Source organism: Cylas formicarius, unplaced genomic scaffold, assembly GCF_029955315.1.
Source record: "Cylas formicarius isolate icCylForm1 unplaced genomic scaffold, icCylForm1.1 PGA_scaffold_3__17_contigs__length_32017465, whole genome shotgun sequence".
Taxonomy (NCBI): domain Eukaryota; kingdom Metazoa; phylum Arthropoda; class Insecta; order Coleoptera; family Brentidae; genus Cylas; species Cylas formicarius.
Genome location: NW_026844326.1, coordinates 21,069,287 through 21,095,010, shown reverse-complemented (window position 1 = coordinate 21,095,010; position 25,724 = coordinate 21,069,287). Strand labels below are relative to the sequence as shown.

At 33.8% G+C, this 25,724-nt stretch overlaps 2 protein-coding genes across 3 annotated transcripts in view; one reads left to right on the top strand and one right to left on the bottom strand.

Annotated features, from left to right (window-relative positions):
- The window catches only part of LOC132699102 (uncharacterized), a 125,481-nt gene extending 111,603 nt beyond the window's left edge, over positions 1-13,878 (bottom strand). Inside the window, exon 1 of one of the 2 annotated variants that reach the window (XM_060665593.1) lies at positions 13,634-13,878. In XM_060665593.1, the coding sequence (XP_060521576.1) occupies positions 13,634-13,749 (116 nt within the window). In that variant the 5' untranslated portion in view covers positions 13,750-13,878. The remainder of the gene's footprint in view (positions 1-13,633) is intronic. The other variant, XM_060665594.1, reaches the window with a different exon arrangement.
- A 7,480-nt stretch (positions 13,879-21,358) lies between these two features.
- On the top strand, positions 21,359-25,711 carry LOC132699787 (1-acyl-sn-glycerol-3-phosphate acyltransferase alpha). The gene is made up of 4 exons (XM_060666672.1): positions 21,359-22,319; positions 23,268-23,583; positions 24,370-24,535; positions 24,617-25,711. The coding sequence occupies exons 1-4, from the start codon at positions 22,135-22,137 to the stop codon at positions 24,790-24,792; spliced, it is 843 nt and encodes a 280-aa protein (XP_060522655.1). The 5' UTR covers positions 21,359-22,134; the 3' UTR covers positions 24,793-25,711.
- The last annotated feature ends 13 nt before the right edge of the window (positions 25,712-25,724 follow it).

Genomic DNA, 25,724 nt, shown 5'->3' with positions numbered 1-25,724 from the left:
TACTTTATTATTATAATATTTAATATTTTGTATATTAATAAGACACTAATAGAACGTAATAAATTGTTACTCTGTACTCATGAAAACATACTTATATCCCGCTTGTTAGTGTAGGTAGATAAATTCCTAGGACGGTCCTGGAATGGTTACGGGTAAGGATCTGCTCGGCCAGGTGTTCTATAAGGGGTTGCGGTTTTGCAGTAATAAACAGTAGGCAACGTTAATCACGGGATCGGTTATAAAAGAACTATATTTCTGGTTGAATTATACCAAAATGTCGGATACTCCTATTGCATTTTCTAAATACACCCAATCCAATTTCAAACATAAGCAATAATGACATTGTTATTAAAATATATATGTGGTTTGATATTTACACCGAATTACTATGAAACAGTACTGACTCAGTACGTTTGTATGTTTTGGAGCGAGAACATTAACAGCGGTGAAATAGTGGTGGATCTTGAACGAGCGTTTGAAATAATAGATATGGGTATTTTTGTGAAAAAATATTGGCCAATTATGGTTTAAAACATTTTTCAGAAAGTGGTGGTGATTATTCCCTGATATTAGATGTTTTTTTTAAATATTGAACTGAAAGTATTATATAACTGATTATGTCAAAATAGATTAAAATTAAGATTGTCAAAAACAAAGCGTCAGCAGCAAATTGTAAATGATTTTACAGCTCAGGACTATCAATCAATATTTTTAAATGATTCACCTAATGAATATGTGTCTGAAATTAAATACCTGGGAGTTATTCTAGACCCACAACCAAATTATTCTAGTCACGTCGATGATCTGTGTAGAAAGTTAGGCAAAAACAGGTTTTTTTTTTATAGGTATTCATGCATTTCTTGCAAAACTGGACGGAAAAAAATCTAGTTACATTATTGGCGAGACTATTCAAATTCATTATTTTTTTTTATTTTTGGGCATAGTATTGGTAGTATTTGTTTTTCTTTTTTTTCTTTTATCTTTTAACAGAACTTTACTTTGAATTACACTTTGAGCGCTTTCATCAATGACTTACACTAATCTGACTGGTCTTTGAGGGTTCCAGCTCTCTTACTCTCTCGCAAAAATTTAAGTACGGTGAACTTTTCAACTTGTCACTTGGGAACATCAGTCGACAGTTGTACAGTACGTTTAAAAAAACTTTTTCAATTACTGATATTGGAGAATTATTAGACCATCTTTTTTTTTTGGTTTGCTGTAAATGTCACTATTTTGTTGCTAATCTTATAATGCTGTGAATACTATGACTCACAGGAAACAGTGAAGCGTTTCACTATACAAATATACTTAAAAGGCGCTACCGTATAGGATTATCCATTTTTTCTCATTCAAATTTTAATTGAAACCAATATTTATCAAGCGGTGAAGTTCCCAGTAAGAAAAGACTATTGGTAACAGAAAATAAAAATAGCACATATTGTATTAAATTGTTAAAATTTGAAATTAAAAAAAAATACATGCGAAGAGCAGTCGAGAGAATGTTTCACTTTACATTATTCTGTTGGTGGTGACATTGTGAACGGTTTCTTTCGGGCCAACTTATAATTCAAAATATATTTACTTATATCAAGGTTGTCTACATTTTTTAATAAAGTCCCCTGAGCCATTGGGTGTCGATACCGCGTTCATCAATCACACAGCCAGTTATTGATCGATTTGGGATAGTTGCTTCCATCTCATCGACGGTTCTTTTTCTGTTCTGTTTATTGGAGTCAATTACGCGCTGACGTGTGACGCGTTTTTTAAATTGTATTTCGTTAAAAATTAAAAGAATCGCATACCGTTTGGGTTAAATGGACCGTTTCCACGACAACCGACGATAAGATGGGTCAGCAAGGCGAGTTACTTTTGGTTAGTTGGCCGATGCTATAGTGGCCGTGGCGGAACAACACCCGTTTCCTTTCCCGGTCTATGGTAGTTTTGCCGTGCGACCTCCAGCACATGCATTGCCTCCTTACACTGTTCCGCAAGCGCGTTAACTGATGAGTTGTCTTGCCAACTCTGCACCTACGTTTTATACTTTATACCCATAGAACATCCCTAGGTAACGCTATAGTATTCCTTCACTCTTTCAAATGATCCTTATAATAATAAGAAACATAATAGTCTTTATTAAGATTAAATTGGCGAAGTCTATCCTTAAAGCCACTCACATCTAACCAATATCTAAATACAATTTAGATATTTCAAGTAAAAGTAAACATAAAATTATAACAATAATATATGACCTACCTTAGACTACACATCAAAGAAGAACCTTATTATAACGTTTAAATGTACACTTGATTTTTAAAATTTCGTTATTTCTCCCGGGAGGAATTAAATGCCTATTTAACAAATTTTGCATGGACCAAGAAACTTTGATTTGAGAACATGATCTAAGGAGATCTAACATCGAAATTTTGCAGTTCTATGTAGCGGCATACTGAGCGTGGCTTGGTGTATCAGATTAAGGTCATGAATTGGTTTCCTAAATACAAATCTGTCATCCACATATTTAGGAATGCCGGGATTTATCACACGTTTCAAAGAGCATAGAAAGTTGTGTTGAAAACATTTTTTATTTTTAACCAATTCTATTTCTTGAATGCTCCGGATATACGAGGTGTGTTCAAAAAGTATCGCAAATTTTGAATTTTCGCGGGTTACGTATATTCGAATTTCGAATTTTTTGTGGCGTTATGTTGGTACTCATGTCTCTCATTTATGCCGACAAGCTGGGCCATTTTGAATGTTCATTTAATTGTTGACAGCTGCTTTGCTTGCACGTGTTTTGGATCGTCTTCGATTTTTACCTATTCAAAAAAATGGATCAAAGAACCTGTATCAAATTTTGTGTGAAAAACGAAATTGAGTGCGCGGATGCATTCCGAATGTTGACTGTGGCATACGGAGAAGCTACCTTGGACCGAAGCAACGTTTATCGGTGGTACAAAATGTTCTCAGAAGGCCGAGAAGATGTGAACGACAAAGAGCGTGCCAGACGCCCGAGCACTTCAACAACAGACGAAAAAATTAATGAAGTGGAGAAAATGATATTGGCTAATCGTCGAATCACTGTTAGAGAAGTTGCTGAGGACCTAAACATATCGATTGGCCATCGTGCCATTCGAATTTTATCAATGATTTGGGCATGAGACGGGTCGCCGCGAAATTCGTACCAAAATCGCTCAATTGTGACCATAAACGCATCGCATGAACATTGCTAATGAGATGTTAAACTCTGTCCACGACGACCCAAATTTGCTCCAGAGGGTCATAATTGGTGACGAATCGTGGGTTTATGGTTATGACGTGGAAACCAAAGCTCAATCATCTCAATGGAAGCTGCCGCACGAACCAAGGCCGAAAAAAGCGCGCCAAGTTCGGTCGAATGTGAAAGTTTTGCTAACAGTTTTCTTCGATTGCAGGGGAGTGGTGCATCATGAGTTCTTGCCACAGGGAATAAGGAATATTACCTGAAAGTTATGCGCAATTTGCGCGAAGCAATCCGCCAGAAACGCCCGGATTTGTGGAAGGACAAAAATTGGCTTTTGCACCACGATAACGTCCCTGCTCACACATCGTTGCTTGTGCGCGACTTTTTGGCCAAAAACAACACACTAATGATGCCGCAGCCACCGTATTCCCCAGATCTGGCCCCCTGTGACTTTTTCTTGTTCCCTAAACTGAAGAGGCCCATGAAAGGACGACGTTACGCTTCTCTTGACGAGATAAAAACGGCATCGAAGGAGGAGCTGAAGAAGATAAAAAAAAATGATTTTTTGAAGTGCTTCGAAGATTGGAAAAACCGTTGGCACAAGTGTATAATATCTCATGGGGATTACTTTGAAGGGGACAAAATAGATATTCATGAATAAAAAAATAATTTTTGAAAATGCACAAAATTCGCGATACTTTTTGAACACACCTCGTATGGTCATATATATATATATATATATATATATATATATATATATATATATATATATATATATATATATATATATATATATATATATATATATATATATATATATAAATAAAATAAATATATAATATAAATATGTAAAAGTCTCTCTCGTTTGTCTTACTGAAATATTGTGTAGTACCCCAGCTTAGACAATGTGACCTTTTATCGGCTACAGAAAATCCAGAATACACACGAGACGTGTTGTCGCTTTATTTCTAACTTACGCAAATTTGACCATACGAGGTGTGTTCAAAAAGTATCGCGAATTTTGTGCATTTTCAAAAATTATTTATTTATTCATGAATATCTATTTTGTCCCCTTCAAAGTAATCCCCATGAGATATTATACACTTGTGCCAACGGTTCTTCCAATCTTCGAAGCACTTCAAAAAATCATTTTTTTTTATCTTCTTCAGCTCCTCCTTCGATGCCGTTTTTATCTCGTCAAGAGAAGCGTAACGTCGTCCTTTCATGGGCCTCTTCAGTTTAGGGAACAAGAAAAAGTCACAGGGGGCCAGATCTGGGGAATACGGTGGCTGCGGCATCATTAGTGTGTTGTTTTTGGCCAAAAAGTCGCGCACAAGCAACGATGTGTGAGCAGGGACGTTATCGTGGTGCAAAAGCCAATTTTTGTCCTTCCACAAATCCGGGCGTTTCTGGCGGATTGCTTCGCGCAAATTGCGCATAACTTTCAGGTAATATTCCTTATTCCCTGTGGCAAGAACTCATGATGCACCACTCCCCTGCAATCGAAGAAAACTGTTAGCAAAACTTTCACATTCGACCGAACTTGGCGCGCTTTTTTCGGCCTTGGTTCGTGCGGCAGCTTCCATTGAGATGATTGAGCTTTGGTTTCCACGTCATAACCATAAACCCACGATTCGTCACCAATTATGACCCTCTGGAGCAAATTTGGGTCGTCGTGGACAGAGTTTAACATCTCATTAGCAATGTTCATGCGATGCGTTTTTGGTCACAATTGAGCGATTTTGGTACGAATTTCGCGGCGACCCGTCTCATACCCAAATCATTGATAAAATTCGAATGGCACGATGGCCAATCGATATGTTTAGGTCCTCAGCAACTTCTCTAACAGTGATTCGACGATTAGCCAATATCATTTTCTCCACTTCATTAATTTTTTCGTCTGTTGTTGAAGTGCTCGGGCGTCTGGCACGCTCTTTGTCGTTCACATCTTCTCGGCCTTCTGAGAACATTTTGTACCACCGATAAACGTTGCTTCGGTCCAAGGTAGCTTCTCCGTATGCCACAGTCAACATTCGGAATGCATCCGCGCACTCAATTTCGTATTTCACACAAAATTTGATACAGGTTCTTTGATCCATTTTTTTGAATAGGTAAAAATCGAAGACGATCCAAAACACGTGCAAGCAAAGCAGCTGTCAACAATTAAATGAACATTCAAAATGGCCCAGCTTGTCGGCATAAATGAGAGACATGAGTACCAACATAACGCCACAAAAAATTCGAAATTCGAATATACGTAACCCGCGAAAATTCAAAATTTGCGATACTTTTTGAACACACCTCGTATATCCGGAGCATTCAAGAAATAGAATTGGTTAAAAATAAAAAATGTTTTCAAGCACAACTTTCTATGCTCTTTGAAACGTGTGATAAATCCCGGCATTCCTAAATATGTGGATGACAGATTTGTATTTAGGAAACCAATTCATGACCTTAATCTGATACACCAAGCCACGCTCAGTATGCCGCTACATAGAACTGCAAAATTTCGATGTTAGATCTCCTTAGATCATGTTCTCAAATCAAAGTTTCTTGGTCCATGCAAAATTTGTTAAATAGGCATTTAATTCCTCCCGGGAGAAATAACGAAATTTTAAAAATCAAGTGTACATTTAAACGTTATAATAAGGTTCTTCTTTGATGTGTAATCTAAGGTAGGTCATATATTATTGTTATAATTTTATGTTTACTTTTACTTGAAATATCTAAATTGTATTTAGATATTGGTTAGATGTGAGTGGCTTTAAAGATAGACTTCGCCAATTTAATCTTAATAAAGACTATTATGTTTCTTATTATTATAAGGATCATTTGAAAGAGTGAAGAAATACTATAGCGTTACCTAGGGATGTTCTATGGGTATAAAGTATAAAACGTAGGTGCAGAGTTGGCAAGACAACTCATCAGTTAACGCGCTTGCGGAACAGTGTAAGGAGGCAATGCATGTGCTGGAGGTCGCACGGCAAAACTACCATAGACCGGGAAAGGAAACGGGTGTTGTTCCGCCACGGCCACTATAGCATCGGCCAACTAACCAAAAGTAACTCGCCTTGCTGACCCATCTTATCGTCGGTTGTCGTGGAAACGGTCCATTTAACCCAAACGGTATGCGATTCTTTTAATTTTTAACGAAATACAATTTAAAAAACGCGTCACACGTCAGCGCGTAATTGACTCCAATAAACAGAACAGAAAAAGAACCGTCGATGAGATGGAAGCAACTATCCCAAATCGATCAATAACTGGCTGTGTGATTGATGAACGCGGTATCGACACCCAATGGCTCAGGGGACTTTATTAAAAAATGTAGACAACCTTGATATAAGTAAATATATTTTGAATTATAAGTTGGCCCGAAAGAAACCGTTCACAATGTCACCACCAACAGAATAATGTAAAGTGAAACATTCTCTCGACTGCTCTTCGCATGTATTTTTTTTTAATTTCAAATTTTAACAATTTAATACAATATGTGCTATTTTTATTTTTTGTTACCAATAGTCTTTTCTTACTGGGAACTTCACCGCTTGATAAATATTGGTTTCAATTAAAATTTGAATGAGAAAAAATGGATAATCCTATACGGTAGCGCCTTTTAAGTATATTTGTATAGTGAAACGCTTCACTGTTTCCTGTGAGTCATAGTATTCACAGCATTATAAGATTAGCAACAAAATAGTGACATTTACAGCAAACCAAAAAAAAAGATGGTCTAATAATTCTCCAATATCAGTAATTGAAAAAGTTTTTTTAAACGTACTGTACAACTGTCGACTGATGTTCCCAAGTGACAAGTTGAAAAGTTCACCGTACTTAAATTTTTGCGAGAGAGTAAGAGAGCTGGAACCCTCAAAGACCAGTCAGATTAGTGTAAGTCATTGATGAAAGCGCTCAAAGTGTAATTCAAAGTAAAGTTCTGTTAAAAGATAAAAGAAAAAAAAGAAAAACAAATACTACCAATACTATGCCCAAAAATAAAAAAAAATAATGAATTTGAATAGTCTCGCCAATAATGTAACTAGATTTTTTTCCGTCCAGTTTTGCAAGAAATGCATGAATACCTATAAAAAAAAAAACCTGTTTTTGCCTAACTTTCTACACAGATCATCGACGTGACTAGAATAATTTGGTTGTGGGTCTAGAATAACTCCCAGGTATTTAATTTCAGACACATATTCATTAGGTGAATCATTTAAAAATATTGATTGATAGTCCTGAGCTGTAAAATCATTTACAATTTGCTGCTGACGCTTTGTTTTTGACAAACTTAATTTTAATCTATTTTGACATAATCAGTTATAAAATACTTTCAGTTCAATATATATATATATATATATATATATATATATATATATATATATATATATATATATATATATATATATATATATATATATATATATATATATATATATATATATATATATATATCTCACGTATTGATTCACGGATGGAAAAATGTGATGACACTATACTCCGGGATATCATCCGTTCGCTCGTTGAACTCCGACTGGAATCCTGCATCCGACTGGAATCCTGCAAATCCTGCATCCGACTGGAATCCTGCAGACGTCTGCAGGATATATATATATATATATATATATATATATATATATATATATATATATATATATATATATATATTTGAATACAGCAATCTCAAACTCATATAACACAGTTTCGAGATATGCGCGACATGATCCAAAAACTTCATATTCTCACCAATACTTAGACCCAGATTTTTCACAGACTTTACAAATTGAATGAGTTTATTGTCCACATACAGTCGGTCAAATAAGTCTCCGCACACATAGTATTTCTTCAGTTTTCTTTTAGTTTCTTCTTTCAAGTAATAAAAATAAAATAAAAATCATTTGAGACAATTTGTTTGAACGATAAAAAATGAGATAGTTTTAGAAGCAAGAAACTATGTCAAATAGGTCTCCATACACTTTAATAAACCACTATTCAGAACTGCTGATAGGACCGTTAATTATCAATATTTTATCAAGTCAGCTTGTATCAAATTTCGCTTAAATACATGAGTTATACTTGTTTTGTTTATGACGCCACTTTTAGGTCAGTTGTTTTTGAGGTAAAAGCAAAATGAGCGCTAAAAATTGCGAAATTCCAATTGCGAGAGAGATACTGGTAAAGTAATAAAAAAATCACAGCCACGCAGCCACGCCACGCTCTGGTCGTCCCAGGAAGTTAACTGCACGAGAAGAGTCTTCTGTTATGAAAAAAATTAGGATTAATTGCAGAGAAAATCGGGGAAGAGTTCTCAAAAAATGTTAACCCTCAAACGATTAGAAACTGCTTGCATCCAGCAGGTTATAACGGCCGCGTTGCCAGAAGGAAACCATTAATTTCGAAAAAATCGTTTGGAATTTGCCCGAGAACACATTAATAAAACCAGGGAGTTCTTTGGAAAACGTTATCTTTAGTGAGGAAACAAAAATTAACCTTTTTGGGTCAGATTATCGGAATAACGTATAGGGAAAAAATAACACAGCTCTGAAAATCGAAAATGTTTGTCCTACGGTGAAGCATGGTGGAGGCAATGTTTTAATGTGGGGTGCATGTCAGCTAATGGGACAGGCGATTTAGCTTTTATTGACGGAATCTTCTAGCGACATGGCTATTTGAAAGTGTTGAAAAACTTAACATTGAGGGGCGTTATTTGGCAAAATTGAAAAAATACTATGTATACGGGGACTTTCTTGACCGCCTGTATAGATTCATTCTGGATTTGATGTTGATTTTCTTTCTCTTGAGGGCAAAAATAATGACGTTACACTTTGATGAATTTAAACGTAAATTATGCCCCTCCTGAAAGCTGGCTATATTTTCGAAATCCCTATTCATGATGCTCGCTGCATATTCACAATTGTCGCACTCAAAACTATGATGCAATTATGTATCACCACCACACAACCAAACCACCCAGATCCGCCGTATAAATAAAAATTAATAACGGTCCCAATACTGAGCCCTGCGGCACCTCCGATAAAATATCTAGAGATAACGAGAGCGGATTTTTAACAGTACTTTTGCCAAGAGTTTTGTAGATATGCCTGCAAAAAATTTTACATTCTTGCATCTATATACCGACATTTGGCAATCAACAATTTATGATTAATAGTATCGAAAACCTGTGTGAAATCCATTAAAACCAAAGCTGTCGCCATAGACTTGTCACTTGCTCTCAAGATTTCATCACAAAAGTGCAATAGAGCAGCAACCGTGCTATGTCCTTTCCTAAAATCAGATTGGTGAATTGGAACTAACTCATTCACTGAAACATATCCATTTATCTGTTACTATACCACTTTTTCCAGAATTTTGGCTAAAATCGGTAACAAGCATGTCCAAATACGGACGGATAAGTATTCTTGCGAATTGGCACGACCAATGTAAACTTTTCAAGAGACATTAAATTCCAGAAATGCGCACGAAATGTTATTTTTGAAAAATGCATGTATATTGCTAATTTTATTTTATTTTAAATTGGGAATATTCATTGTCTGATCTCGCTTATTTCGACGTTTATCGTTCAATTCTGTTAAGCAATCGCCAAGAGAAAAACATAGTTTCTCTCGCCTGTATATTTCTGGTTCATTGGAATTCGAAATGATAAAAATTAATGATAATTAATAAAACCATTCGCCAGATATTGGGATATTCGCATATAAATCGTCTTTAAACTTTTTTTTGTCGGTTTGCGTTATCAATATTGTTTTGGTTACCACAATCAACGCGTGAATACGGATGACGACAAAAACAAAAGGTTTTTAAATACTGCGGTACTCGCATGTGTTGAAAGCCTTCCAGAATTTTAATATTTGTGGCCTAAAACGTAAACTGGAATGGTTATTATCAACGTTTGTCGTGATCCCAAAAAAGCGTAACCTAAAACAACGCACATATACAAAAATATTTTCTTAAAGAATACTTAACAGAATGTTCACAATCTCATTACAAAATATCAATGAAACTAGGTTCCGTTTCCGAGATGGCTTGAACGTTTTGGGGCAGCGGAGTGATATGATCCAAGACCTTCATAGATGATTTATTGATTATAACAAAGGTTTCGACAACGTACGACACGATTTTCTTATCCAGCTCCTTAGAAGAAGGAATCAGGAAGAAGGAAGTCAAAAAACTTAAACCGCAAAAATACGAATGGAATAAAAATGCATAGAGGTGTCAGGCACCAGTGTCGAGCACTAGTTTTGATTATAGTTAATCGGTAGCTCATTTAGCGCCAAGTAGATTAGAAGCAATAAAATTATTAAGTCTAGATGTGTCTCGGGGGTTTGTTGCCGTTTGTTTTTGTAAAAAGATCCCTTTATTACCTACATATGCATAATTAAAATTTAAAAAAAAAGCTGAAAAACATTACGTTCCTATTATCCCTTGACGAACCATTTGGAGTTTTATCACTCAAAAATCTGCAACTAGCTGCACGCGACAATATGACGTCAAATTTGGCTGTGCCCGCGACAAAGGCCAGCAAAACGCACCAAAGTAATAATTGTTGAGTTGAAAACTCGTTAAAAAAATCGTTAAAACGCCCAGTCGACACGTCAGAGTTGACATACATTATTTTCGGAACATGTTGTATTGGTCTGTGACCGTTAAAGCAAGCAAACAGGCGACCTTGGCCTTTGCCGCGGGTCGTAAACTCCCAAAAATACAGACACAATTACTGGTGTATGTATATATGTTTAAGAATTTTATTAAGCAAACTTTTCGAAAGATTTTTTTGAGACGAGACCGGGTCGTTTTTTTTTTTTTTCGCCTGGCAACAGGATTGCGAGTTCTTCTTCGAGCGGTATGTAACTTTTAGTTTCCAGAATCTATCAGCTTCCGAACTGTTCGAATATAAATATAGGCGTAGCGACGTCACGAAAAAAAAAAAAAACGCCGGGCGTCGGCGATAAGGTTCGACGCGAAAAAAAAAAGTTCTACGTTCTTTAAACTTTCAGCTTTCCGGCTTCCTGGTTAATACGTTGCTGCGAACGATAAGTCAAAAAAAATCTGTACGTTGATTCCTAGTAATACTTCTAAATTTTTAATTGAAGATCACTAATTCCACTAATAACTACTAATTCCTTTAATAATTTCGATGCAGATTTCTGTTAATAAAAACATAAATTTATTAAAAACTTAGAACTTTAGGTATACAAAAATATCAAAAATTCTCTGGAACAGTTTCAGAAACTGCAAGTTACTAGGTTACTGATTTACAATCCCAATTAAAATCGCTAGTTCGGGATGTTAAACCATCGTAATATTTTAAACAAAGAATAACATTTTCCAATAAAAAAACATACGTATGTCAACTCTCTGTTAACTTTGGACGTTACGAAGTCTTGTAGCTTTTAAGCAAAAGTGACAACGGCAGCTGTGCGACTTTTATGAACAACTGAAGCTGTTTTCTGTGACTTATTCGAAGAGTCTTTTCAATTTTACATTTACTGATAAGAGTTGTATCCCGAATTTTATTTTGGCCACTCAGAAGGAATTTTAATTATTTGACGAAGTAACCAGTACGTTCAAATACCTCCGTTGCAAAAATGGCCATGCCACTAATTTTACTTGTTAGTAGTTCATTTTTAAAATATTTGGAAAAATCTATTAATCGTTATTATATTTTATTAACGACGAATTTTAAGGAGTAGGTACCTCGCCTAGTACTATCTCTTTCATATTGTACCCAAAGTGGTAAGTTAACTCAAATATGGACGGCATGTAATGTCAAGTAAAACTAAGATAAGTCTGTCTGCAAATTTGTTTCGTTGTTTCTTTCCATCTTTATATGCTATCGGTCTTACAAGTCAATCCTTTAACCTACTCGTAGGTAAATCTGTGCGAAAAATGGCGAAATTAATGTATTATTGAAATAAATTGAAATTCTCGTAGCAAGCGCTCAACAATCAAACCAATAATATACAGTTAAGTAGTTATGTTTCATTTTTCCTCTTAAAGCTGTAAAATCTCAGGTGTAATAATAAGTTCGAGAAGTTATTTGAAAAAAATAGTCAGTATTACAGTTCTGCTGGGAAATATCATCTAAAATAGGAAACGGGAAGTGATAATAAAAGGTAAGATTGACATTATCAACGCAGCAACCAAGAACTGACCTTACGTCTTATAAAAACTGTTAAGTTCACTCACTTATCGAAACAAGTACTTGATTTACTCTAAACGCCACTACTAGACTATGTAACCACTCAACACGACAACGACGGTGAAGTCTGAGAATTTTTGAAATGCCCGATAAAATTCCACCACTGCTAGTTAATTATACGGAGAGTTATACGGAGATTATAACCAGACTCAAACTTAAGAGTTGGAAGATTTGTACGCCAAATATTATTTTAGCGTTCAAAAGAAAAAAGCAAATCTGTATTTCTTGAGTCGAACTGACTAAAAACACAGGCATGGCGAGAGCTCTGCGACGTCATCAGATGTTCTGACAGTTGACATCGAACTGGCATTCCTGATAGATCCGTAGCAAAAACAATTATAAGTCTGAAGTGCAGAGACTCACAGAGGTGGCGATACAGGTAACCCGGCGGAAGTTTTCGCGGCGTTGTCAGATGATAATTACAACGTCGAAGGAGGAAGTGATCAGTTCTTTATTAGAATTGGAGGAAGCATAGTCACTGAATTGCTGTCGGGCTATTTGCTGAAAATACATTGGAATCCACAAGTATTCACCGCAGAAAACACTCAAGGTATAACAGGCCAGGAAAAAAACTCTCCACCGATCATCCATACATACTAATGAGAAAAACGAATACTAACTCCCGTTTTACACTGACGCGAAGTCAAATATTTTGCATTATACTTCAGCTGATTGAAATTTGACGTTGCTGGGGGCTTTTCTATTTGATATATCAAAAACTTGATAACTACCAAGTAACTTGACAGTTGACCTTTGCGAAGAATACAACTTAGTGCAAAACAGGTCGGAGTTTAACATCTCTTTTTCACTTAAATGTCCGGTTTTTTAAATCTTCCCTGCACGAAAACCTCGACGACCGGCTTTTCTAGTCGAAAACGTCTAGGATTTCCGTTATTTTCAATTCCTCAAAGTTCATGTTTTATCGTCTTTATGGTCAAAATATTTTTCGGCCGATTTAAAATAAAAGCGAAATTAATATTTGCTCGTCGTTTGTGATTTCTGCCAAAGCCGTTTCGATCGGATTTAACTTTCCCTCTCTGTCGTGTCAACGTCCTGCGATATATAAGGACGCGAAAACATCAAAATCGGACGGGAAAATTGACGCTCTGAGTTGGCTTTGATCGGCGTCAGCTGTCCCAGGAAGGCGCGGTATAATTTTCCCGAAACGTCAAACGAGGGAAAAACATTCGGATTACCTGTGCGTGGGGACGGGCGGCTGCGGTCGTCCCATCGCGGACCTTTTCTCGTCCTTATTGGGAAGCCGTAGATAATCTTGATCTCCCAACAGAAACAAGTCCTTGGAGATGATCATGGCGGCCCCCCGAGAGCCGAAACTCAAGTCACTGTTTTTATTCACACTTGCGTACGCGCGATCGTATGGTGCATGCGAGCGGCGAAATCGGCAACATGCTCGTGAACGTGCGCGTGCGGCTCTAAAGACTCGCTTACGCGGCGGGCGATTCGTTACTGACAGTCCGACGCACCGTGCGCGCGAACGGACGCACTTGTCGTGCGGACTCGCGCCGCCACGTTGCCGCGCGTTTCGGGATTTTTCTCTGGTCCGTGTGTGTGTGACGCGCGGGATCCTCATTAAAAAGTTTGTGTTCCGTGTAACTACCAGATAATCCCAGCGATTCTGTAGCAAATTAACAACAATGGTTGTGTTTTTTTTTTAAATCTATTATTCAGTCAGATACTACATATACATATTACAACTATATTGTAATGCACTATTATACTATCTAGATATGAATTAAGGTGACTTTCCAAACAATGCATTAAGCATTGGTACCGAAAGCATTTTAACTGATTTATCTAATATAATAGGTTCGAGTCTTGTAAGAATTTAATTAAATGTATTTTTTCATTGCATAAATATTTTTTAATTTTTTAACCAAAATATTATAAGAAGTCTCACTTTTCGCAATGTTGGGCGGTGGATTGTATGTATTTGAGGCCGCACTTATTGGATTTGGCAATTCTTTATTTGTTCTGGCATTCCATAACTGTATGTCAGCGTGATTTCTTAAGTTGTGCGAGTGTATTTCATTGATATGGGTTATTTTGGTGTTGCTTTTGATTTTTGTTCTATTTTATTTTAATGATAAGTTTAGATTGTTCAAATTTTAATACAATTTCAATCGGGTTAATTTGAAGCGTTTCAGTGTGCATTTTGCAATCTAAATTTTGAAGATTTTATTTTGAATTATTTTTATTTTATTAAAGTTTATTTTATTACATGTACTACAGACTAGATATATAAGATATCTTATAACCGACAAGAAACATGCATTATAAATTTTGTATCTTGCAATTTCGCTTAAAAAATAGTTACATTTGTATAACGCGGGAACTGAGAGACCTATTTTGTTCTTTATATAACTAATGTGGGCATTCCAATTTAGCTGCTCGTCAAGCATTAGCCCCAAATATTTTATTTTATCAAATCTTTTATCTTAATGTTTAAGTTATAATTTTTTTAAATTTTTTGTTTAAATTAAATGTATTAAGTTTTTTCAATGCTCATTTTTAATTTGTTATTTAATAGCCAGTTGTAGTATCCTTACTTCTGAATTTTTTGCTGTATAAATTAAGACCGTATCTGCAAATGTATAATATTGAGCTTTCAATCCAACCAAGCGCAGACTCAAGATATACAACTTATACAAGATGGGCCCAAGGACGGAACCCTGAGGGACCCTACAATTATTAACCATAACTGCTACTGCAGTCTTCCAGAATTACGTATTGTCTACGGTTGGTTACGTATGTTCTAATTAGGTTTGACATAAGTCCCATTTGTTCGACAACATCGAAGGCGTTTCTTAAGTAGACGAATACAGCCAAAATCACCCTTCCCTGATCAAGACTATTTGATATTAAGTTCACTAAGTCCATAGTGGCATATAGTGTACCACTTTGGGCATACTTTAACAATTTTTAGTTCCTCTGGAAATTCTCCGGTACCCAATATATTATTTATTAATAATACTAAGATAGGTACAATGTATTGATTCAGGTTGACAAGATCCTGATATGTTAAGTAGAGTATTTATTTGATGTATCCGCAATGAGCTTTTCATTAATTATTATTTTGTTACTGTCTGTTACTGAACGTTACTGTCCATTGTTTTCTTGAATCATTTCCCGCTTTTTGATTTACGTTTTGTGCGATGATTGTTGTCATTTTTTAAATTCTTTAATTTTATTTTTAAATCTTTATTACTTAGATTGTTTTTACAGTGTTTATACTATTAGTGTTGCAGAATTTTCGAAAACTCTGGTGGTTGGTGTGTTGGTCTTTAGCGTTGAGCAAAAATATGCCGTTTCCCATCTTTAATCAAAACTGGAGAAGTAGGGTTTGAAGGGAAAAGTTCTAGAACTTCCTAAGTATTACTTGACAAACAGAAATCAACATGTTAAGATCAATGGTGTAACTAGTGAAACAAAATAAATAGTTGTTGCTATTTTGAAACTAGCTGGTTAGTATGAAAATTATTAAATTACCATTATTGGTTTTATATTAACTAGATATTTTAGATAATTTGTATATCCAATTGTATTTAGTTAATATGGTTACTACAAACGTCCTAGTCGCCTAAAATTGGTAGTTTAGGGGCTAATTTGCACTCTACAACTGTGGTACATTTTGCCCGAAATCAATTTGAAATTTTTAAAAAGAAACTTTTGTCAAACATACTAATGTATCAAAACAATGTTTCAACATAAAATGCAGCGGATTAAGTAAATAACACCAAAGCAAAGACCGCGCTAGTTGTTTTTATAGGATTTTGTTAAAAAAACGTTTGTTTTAAAAAATAGTTTGATCTTAAAAGTATGTTTCCATTATTTGAAAAAATAGTCAGAAAGTGATAATAAAACGTAAAATTAACATTATCAACACAGCAACCAAGAACTGACTTCTTATAAAAACTGTTAAGTTCACTCACTTATCGAAACAAGTATTTGATTTACTCTAAACGCCACTACTAAATTATCTCACCAATCAACACGACAACGACGGTGAAGTATGAGAATTTTTGAAATGCCGGATAAAATTCTAGCACTGTTAGTTAATAGTTATACGGAGAGTTATAACCAGACTCGTATTTAAGAGTTGGAAGCTTTGCAAAAACTGTTTTAACCCAGGAAAAAGTTTTTTTATAACTAATTCCTAAAACCGAATATCAATTCCCAAGATTTGTGCGCCAAAGTTCCTCTGCGATTTACCCTAAGAATGAAGGACAATAGCAAACTGAGTCCATATTATTTTAGTGTTCAAAAGAAAAAAGCAAATCTGTATTTCTTGAGTCGAACTGACTAAAAACACAGACATGGCGAGAGCTCTGCGACGTCATCAGATGTTCTGAGAGTTGACATCGAACTGACATTCCTGATAGATCCGTAGCAAAAACAATTATAAGTCTGAAGTGCCGAGACTCACAGAGGTGGGGGTACAGGTAATGACTGCTTCGACTGATGAGATATTAATCGTACGTTTTGCCCGAAATCAATTTGAAATTTTCAAAAAGAAAATTTTGTCAAACATATTAATGTATCAAAACAATGTTTCAACAAAAAATGTAGCGGATTAAGTATATACCACCAAAGCAAAGACTGCGCTAGTTGTTTTTATAGGATTTTGTTAAAAAACGTTTGTTTTAAAAAATAGTTTGTTTCCATTTTAAAAAAAATTGAAGTTATTTAGAACAAAAAATCCATAATCATCAACACATTTGTTTTTACACTTTATACTGAGAAGTTGTAAAACAAAACAAAGTGAAATTCTAACGCATTACTAAATAAATAAACAAAACTATGTTTAATGGTTTTTATTGAACATGTAGTTACAAGGTTAAGAAGGTTATAAATCCGCATAAATAGGAAAAATAATTACAATATTAATAAAAAAATAAATCTATAAATAAAAAATAAACTTATTTGACATTTTTTGCAGGAACTGAGGTCTATATTAGCCCATGCTTTCCGTAAAGCTTTCTTGAGAGCGCTGATGTTAGAAGTAGAAGTATTGCGTGTTCTCATATCGGGCGACCGCACTTTGTTTTAAATTTTGTATTAAAATGTTTACGTGCATTTCTTGCTTTATAATTTCCTTTATAAAAAGCAAGTTTTCCGCTCCTGCTGTAGCCATATAGCCCGCGCCGTGTTTCGTTGTCACTGTTTTTCTATTATTATTATGAAAAATAACGAATTTTCGCATCGCAATTAATGTATGGTTTCCTTGACTTCCCAAACTGAGTTAATATTTTTTACTTTTAGATTAGTAAATTTTGTAATTATTTTTGGTAATTATTTTCATTCCTATGCCAAATTATATTTTAAAATTTTGTGTTACATACTAATATAAATCATCAATTATAACTATTTTATAAATTTATTTAAGAGCTTAAATTTCACTTTGACTGTTTATTAAGTTGCAAAATGGGAACGAAATATAAAATAAAATTTCGTTTTAGTTGAAATAATTTATAGGTTAATAAGAAAATTTTTGCTTTTTTAATACTTAAAAACTTCACCAAACTGCAACAATGAATTATCTTATTGTTTAATAATACCACATTTTAACATTTAAATACTTCAAACGCTCTAGCTTGTTAAAGAAAACAACAGTACTTTTTGTAACGGTTTAGTCCTACTGTTAGTCATAAACTTTTTAGTTGAACGAAAAGGGGAGAAAATTTTCAAAAATATGGTTAACTATGGCTTTATGAATTAAAAACGATTAAAAGCTTCTTATAATCCAGTTGCAACTATACGACTATATTGACATTGATTTCAGGCTTTTTCAGGCGAAGACAGTCAACGCAGGAGGAATTCAGAAGATTTATAAATATAATTTATACATATTTATAAAATTGTGCACATCCACTTATACAAACTGTATAATATCCTCAAGATCGAATAAGTGTATACTAAAAAAATTCTTGGTTTAAACACACCAAAATCAAAAATCAAAATCTAGTCAGAAATTAAAAAAACGGATTTTTCAATTTAGCTTATACGTTTATATAAATTCTTGAACTTCTGAGAAAGGCTTTCTTCTTGAATTATCTAAGTTTCTTTGAGAAAGTCCAAATTAAACCCGGAGATGCCACCATAGTTCTATAATCTAGGCAATTTTTATGACGATTTACAGCTCGATAATATAAAACTTATTAATTTAATTGTAATAATTGTACCGGGAGCAATTTGGCATTGCTACCTATGTTTTTTGTATTGAAAAAAATTTTTTTTAATGTAATTTGGTAAGCAAATACAAACTAATTCTGTCAATTTTATAACATTATTATCATATTTCCAAACTTAAAAATGTCTTAATCTAATAATCTGTCCGATTTTAAATATATTTACTGAAAAGATATACGAAGTTCTCTGGCCAAAACGGACAGCTTCCTAAGTGCTTATTCTGGTTAAAACAAAACTCACTAAAGGAATATTCAGATTTTTTCTGTTTACGATCCAAATTTTTCATTTTCATCTCATAGAGTTTAGATCGTTACCATTTGAATGCTGATTGCTGTGTTTCCTAAATTCCTTGAATTGACAAAATCCGACTTTGCACAATACACTGAATAAATTGTCTGATATTTCTAAAGGCTGAATTAGAAAATACATTTAGTGCGAGAATCATGGTTTACAAGTACAATTAAGTTATAGGTTAAAAGCTATTAAGTTTGAATATAAATTTCGCTTAACTTAACTTAAATAGTGAAGTAATTATTCGGCACATTAAATATAATTGAAAATGTGTTTTTTGACAGATCACCATGGCAACGAATGAATTTTAGTGGAATTTGTTTCCTCGTGGATCACCATAGCGAATTAAAGGGGAATTTTATAGAAATATGCGTTGCTATGGAAATCTGCCAACAAAATCAATTTTGATTGGTTAAAAACTATTGTTGAGGAAGTTTCTTATCGAATACCACACGAGGTCAAATTAAATCCGAAAATAATTTGACGTCTAGTATTACTAGTGAAAATTTGTTTTATAATAAAAACTTTATAATAAAATTATAAAACGGCAAAAGTCACAACCACTTTTTAATGCTGACTTACCCTTTCATTCTTCTTGCCACACAGTAGCCGTAAAAAAATCTGCTCCCTACACCGATTGCGAAAAAAAAAACAACCCCGGATCAAGGACCACAGCTAGTTATGAGGAAGATGTCCCGCGAATGAATAAACTGCTATAAAAAAAATCTCCGGCGTTTACAAACGGAACAGTAAAATGACTCCGTTTTATTTTAATTTAAATAAAATTTTATCTTTTTTAATTTGAAGATTTAGCCCAAAACAATACCAGAATATTTACCCAAGGATAAACGTATTTACCGCCGTTTGAAAATTGTTTAATTTTTGGCCTAACAATAACGCCCGAAGAGACAACGAACTTTCGTGTAATAAATAAAATAACTATAGATATCGTGTCTCTTCCAATACCTTTAAATCTTACGTAAAAAAATCTGGTTGCGTGCAAATTTCAAAAATACCAACTACTTCAACTATCGCGGATGTATTAGAAGAATATTAATTAGTTAAATCCTCATAATCATAAAAAATAATTGGACTATATGATAAGGATTATCTTGGCAATTACTGATTGCGAGCCTTTGGCAATCGAGTTCGTCAGTTGCATTTGAAAAATACGACAGAATAATTATTACAAATTATGCAATAACTGAAGGAAGTTATATTTCTTTTTATTGCAAAATTATAAAAATTTCAGTTAGCAGGAGGTAAATTGTAAAACCGTAAATCCGATTCTAATCTTCTGATTCTTCTGCCATATATACCTTTGGAAATCTACCCCAAATGAATTAAATTATAGAAACAAAAAAACTTCCATGATCTTAAAACCGCTGACCGCTCAAATAGTTATCCGGACATACATTTTTATTTCTTTTTATTGGTGGAATGGATATTTATTATTTATTTATTTAATGTTTATTTTAATTGACAAAAGACAAATTTGTTTGCTGAATACAGCTTAGAAATCGTAATAGCTACAATTAACTGGTGAAAAATAATAGTCATTAATTTAACAATAAAAACACCGGATCAATGAGTTATACAACCACACATACAACCGTGCGCCGACAGAAAGCGGCGGCGCTGTGATATAGTTGCAAATTTTGTTATATTTCATGAATTGCATCTCTTTACTCATAACAAGCTGCGAGTGGAATATGGGAATAGCTAGACAACTGTTCCGATCTTCGCAGAAGGAATGTATAAAATAATATATATTTTGTGTTCTATGATACTAATCTTACCACAATTCCGGTCTGATCTGTGTCCCACAATGTTACCAAAATTGGTCTGTGGTGCTTATAGTTTAGGAATTAGTCTATGGTGCATTTTACTAATAAATTTTAATTTTTGGAAGGGTCCAAAACTTGCAAATAGAAAAACTAAAACTAATCATGGCTGGTGGTTCTGATGCAGCTGAAGAAGCAAAACTTAAAGGACTTTCCAAATATTTTAACAGCATTACCACACGAGGAAGAGCCAATGTACGTATATCGCGTTTATAAAACGATCAATTACATAACAACCAAAAATGTTTTGTTCTTAATTATTATTAATATTTCTAATTACTCATAACGAAATAATCACTTATAAGTCTAGCACTAGGAGTACATATTTTTTTATAAAGTTATGGCATGAGTTTATTCGCTGACGAAAAAATCGCAACAAGTTCTTGTGGCGCTGCAATTCCCTTACTTTTAACATCTAAATCTAGAACCCCCTGCTTTAATTTGCTATTGAACATAATAATAACGAAGATTTATGTTATGTATAACTTTATTTTCCATTTTTAGGTAGCAATAGCAACACTTTCGTCACTGGCATTGTTAGGGCTGTATTATAAGTTAAAACCAAAAAAACAGAGTTAAGATTTTTACTATATCTCATAGCATTAGTCGTTTTAATAATGTATCTACTCCAGTATGAATAAAACCCATGCTACTGTAAGGTGTACACTTTGTTCATTTTGATAATTTGCCACCATTTTTTTTAAATTAATTAATTGTTAAACTTTATACAAAAGTTTTTATTAACTAAAATCAACATTTAAAGTAGCATGTGCTCCTAGAGTCTCAAAGAGTGCTGCTATTCAAAACATATTTTAAAACTGCTCGTGGTAAATATATTCAAATATTTATTTATAATGTAAAATATAAAAATAAATTTTTCCTCTTTAGAAGAACAGTTATTATTATTGCAAGTAAGTAAAACATTTTGCAAATTCAATTTTAGTTATAAACCTGGGCGATAAAATAAGGGTGGAAATATTGAGGGTTGCATAAGCATGAAAAAGGCTTACACGCTGCCACCTAACCTGAGTCGGTCGAATCTCGCCCGCATATACAAATCCTGCTTTTTCGTGTCGCTTTAGGAGTGCAATTATTTGAAAAATCAATCGTCTAATGAAGAGAAGATCGTGACTCTCCTCAACCCATTATACAAGCTCGCCGACATTTTGAGAGAGTTAAAGAGTAAACAGAAGAAGAACGAACCGATTTCGCCTTATTTAAGGTTATCTATTATTAACGCTGTGTTTGAAATGAAATTTCAAACGAAAGTCGATAAATTGATAGTAGCCTATCTATCCGCGGACTTGTCCTTAAAAGCTCACATCGTGTAAACACGGTAAACCCTTCGCCTCGCAATGACGGTACCCTACACCGAAATTCTGGTTGTGGGGGGACTACTCTTACTGCCGATTTTATACGAATCGAGTCATGTGTTTCGTTACCATCTCAAGTTTTTCGTGTATTATTTTATAGTCATGTTTAATTCAGTGCTCCTGATTCCAGTCTTTTGTTTGAGGGCGAAGAATGTGAAAAATTTGATGTAAGTACTTCTGTTTCTATTTTTATTGATATAATATCAAATTCGCTAAAAAATAATTTTATAGTTTCGTATCGTCGAACCGTGTCTATGTAACTTGTTGAACTTTACCATTATTGTATTTTTCTCAGAGCAATAACAGAATAATTATCTTATTAATACTCTGCAACTCAATAGAACGTTCACTTCTCGCTATCAAAGAAAACCTAAGTAAAATACTTACGTCCGTTCAATAAAAGATACCGGTTTAATTTCATATTACTGTTAAGTTGAATTCATTCTTTTAAAAAAATAATAGTAGCTTTCTGATATGTTTAATTATAAAAATGGCTAATTAATAACATATACATTTTTGTTGCACTTATGAGTTTAAAGAGTCCAATTTATTTTAGAACTAATTCCCGATGGATTAAAACTATAATCCGCTAAAGATTAAAGAAAAAAAATTATGTCCTAAAATGTTCCATTTCGGAGGGTTGAATATTGCAAAAAAAAAATCCTTTTTTCCTATTTTAAAAAAATCTCTTCTAGATTTTGCTTTCAAACTTGGTAGGTATTATAACAATTAACGACTCGATTTAGCAATAAGCTGAAGAGACGATTTTTGCTTAGAATCAATCAGGGTATCAAAAATTATTAACCAAATTGCAATAAACCATTTGCGTGCCACTTTTTTTATTGTTTAAAGTAATTAAAGCGGTCTCACGAACGCCACTGGTTGTTTATGCCATACATTAGCATTTAAGTGGCAATAAGTTTGAAATCTAGGAAAGTTTTTTTTTAATAAAAAAGGAAATAAGTTTATATGAACTTCTTTTACTTATTTTTATCTGTCCAATGCGATGTAAAATTTCTCCATTATAGTTCGGACCACCCTGTGTACGCTTAAATAAGAGTTTACATGAAAAAACATGAGTTGCTAAAAAAATAATGAATTTGCTTTTGTTTTAGTTTAGCTTCGTATTTTTGCCGCTGGATCACAGCGCTTATAGGTATTCGGTGGATACTTCGCGGAAGTGATAATCTACACGAAGAAAGGGCATGTATAATTGTCTCGAACCATCAAAGCTCTTTAGATATTTTGGGCATGTTCAATATCTGGCCGACCATGGGCAAATGCACCGTGGTCGCGAAACGTGAACTGTTTTTCGCTTGGCCTTTTGGTCTGGCGGCCTGGCTCGCAGGACTGATTTTTATCCCGAGGGTCCAAAAGGATGAAGCGAAAGTTATTATGAACAAGGCGGCGGAAAAAATAAAATCTGATAAGGTACCTTTAAAGTAGACATTTGCTTAACAAAACCTTACGAGCCTATGCCCTTGAAGTAATAATTGTTTTAAAAAGCTTTATCATGCTTTTTCTTTTAATTTCAATGTTATTGGTGTAGCTTGTAATTAGTTGTCATTAAAGCAATTGGGTCTTTAGAACTAATGACATGCGCATCGCGTAAATATTTTCTATTGACACACAGACAAGTTTGTACAAAATAACGCAACAATTTATTCCCTTAGAAATTTTAGAATTCCTGTTCAGTGTGTTATTGATCAATAGAAATTATTTATTTATGTGTACTCGTATTTATTGATTTCGTAATTTATTTCACGGAAAAACAAGCATTTTGACTGAGAATATTACGATATACCTATTTAAAAACTGGATAATTTTGTTAAACGTTGCTCCCTATACATGTTATGGAAACGCAGATATTTTAGCGACAATAATTGTTCGAAGGTTACTGATCATATCACTTATTGTAATATAATGTAAAATCTGCAAATAATTTAGGCGTTAAAATAAATTAATGGAACGTTTGAACTACTTTATTTCCACAACGTTTTCGTCAGATTTGGAATTTGAATTTCCCGGTTTTCGTCATTCGTAAAAATATGAAATTGTACGAATTTAACAAAATAGTTATTTTAACTATTATTAAATACTTTAACCATTTGAGATATTGTGACCATTTATCAGGCTATCAAAAATAATTAAAAACCCTTCAGTTCAAATATAGGGTCATCAGCTTTTACAATTATGTATATTATGTGTGTGTTGCAGACCAAATTATTCATATTCCCGGAAGGCACAAGGCGAAACACTGGGCAAATACACCCCTTCAAAAAAGGTGCCTTTCACTTGGCCATTTCCGCTCAGCTTCCAATATTGCCAGTAACGTTTAGTCGTTATTACTTCTTGGATAAAGAAACGAAGCGATTCGATTCAGGTATTTTATCAATATTATTTTTATCATAGACATCTTTAAACGCATTTTTTTGTGGTGTCAATACTTCAACTTCTCTTCCAGGTGTAGTTATAGTTAACGCTTTAGATGCCATTGATACCAAAGGCATGACCTTTGGGAATTTAGATGATCTCATGGAAAATGTACGCGATAAAATGTCCGCGTCGTTTAGAGATTCCACAAAAGAAGTTCTTGATATGGTTCACCACAATAATTTGTGTAGTCAAAAAAATCTATAACTGTAATCATAAAGTGATACCGAGTGACCCGAATTTGGGTATATATATTGGATCTGACCATTATCAAATTTGCGCAGTATTTAAGACGTGACATGCCAAAATCACTTATTGAATTAAATCATTGTCATATTTGTTTTATATTTCGACCTAATGCGTTTTTTGAAAGTAATTTTCTCTTGTGTGTCAGTTACTACAAAGTATCAGAAAATTTTGCAATTTTTTATGAGAACGTTTAACTGAAAATTGTTTTTAATTAGGCAAGTTTATGCTACATTAATATCAATTTTATAAATTTGTTTATGAGTACGGTATTATTTTTAAGTTCATAATAACAGTTGATGTGGGCTATAATTTTGCGGAAAGGCCTAAAATTTTAAACAAACATCAGTATTAACTCCTTCATAATGATTATTCCATCGTTGAATTGAGAAAACCCATTGTTATTTTAAAATGATTGATTTATATAGGATTAGAGATTTAATCTGTAATTAAAATGTCAAGTTTTTAGTTTGATGATTTGTTAAGTTTTAAAATAAATTGACGCGACAGGCCTTATTGGCTCATATTTTTGCTGCCTTTGTACAAGAACTCTCCTGGAAATCTAAACCTAAACTGTAGATTTTGTAAACTTGATTTTAAGGCAAACTTATTTGATGTAAGGGAATAAAATTATTTGTCAGTATTTTTCGCAAAATTCAGTGTGATGTTTATTGACCTAGGTGCGGAATTCCTTTAATGTGTAACACAATTAAGGTACTATAATTTAGGCTAATAAACTTTTGCCATTATATATGTATTGAATGGTTGCCTAAAATATCTAGTATAGTTTTATAATATCGCATTCCCAAATTTGTGATTTTTGTTGCCATTGAATTATTTTTAATATGACTTTTTATAAATATGAAATACATACTTGCAAAACGTCGGTATTT

What these genes read in the sequence shown, in the direction of transcription:
- LOC132699787 (XM_060666672.1), top strand. Translation starts at nt 22,135, where the DNA reads ATGACGGTACCCTACACCGAAATTCTGGTTGTGGGGGGACTACTCTTA. An exon ending in AAAAAATAAAATCTGATAAG is followed by an intron (nt 23,584 to 24,369) that starts GTACCTTTAAAG and finishes TGTGTGTTGCAG; the next exon opens with ACCAAATTATTCATATTCCC. An exon ending in AACGAAGCGATTCGATTCAG is followed by an intron (nt 24,536 to 24,616) that starts GTATTTTATCAA and finishes CTTCTCTTCCAG; the next exon opens with GTGTAGTTATAGTTAACGCT.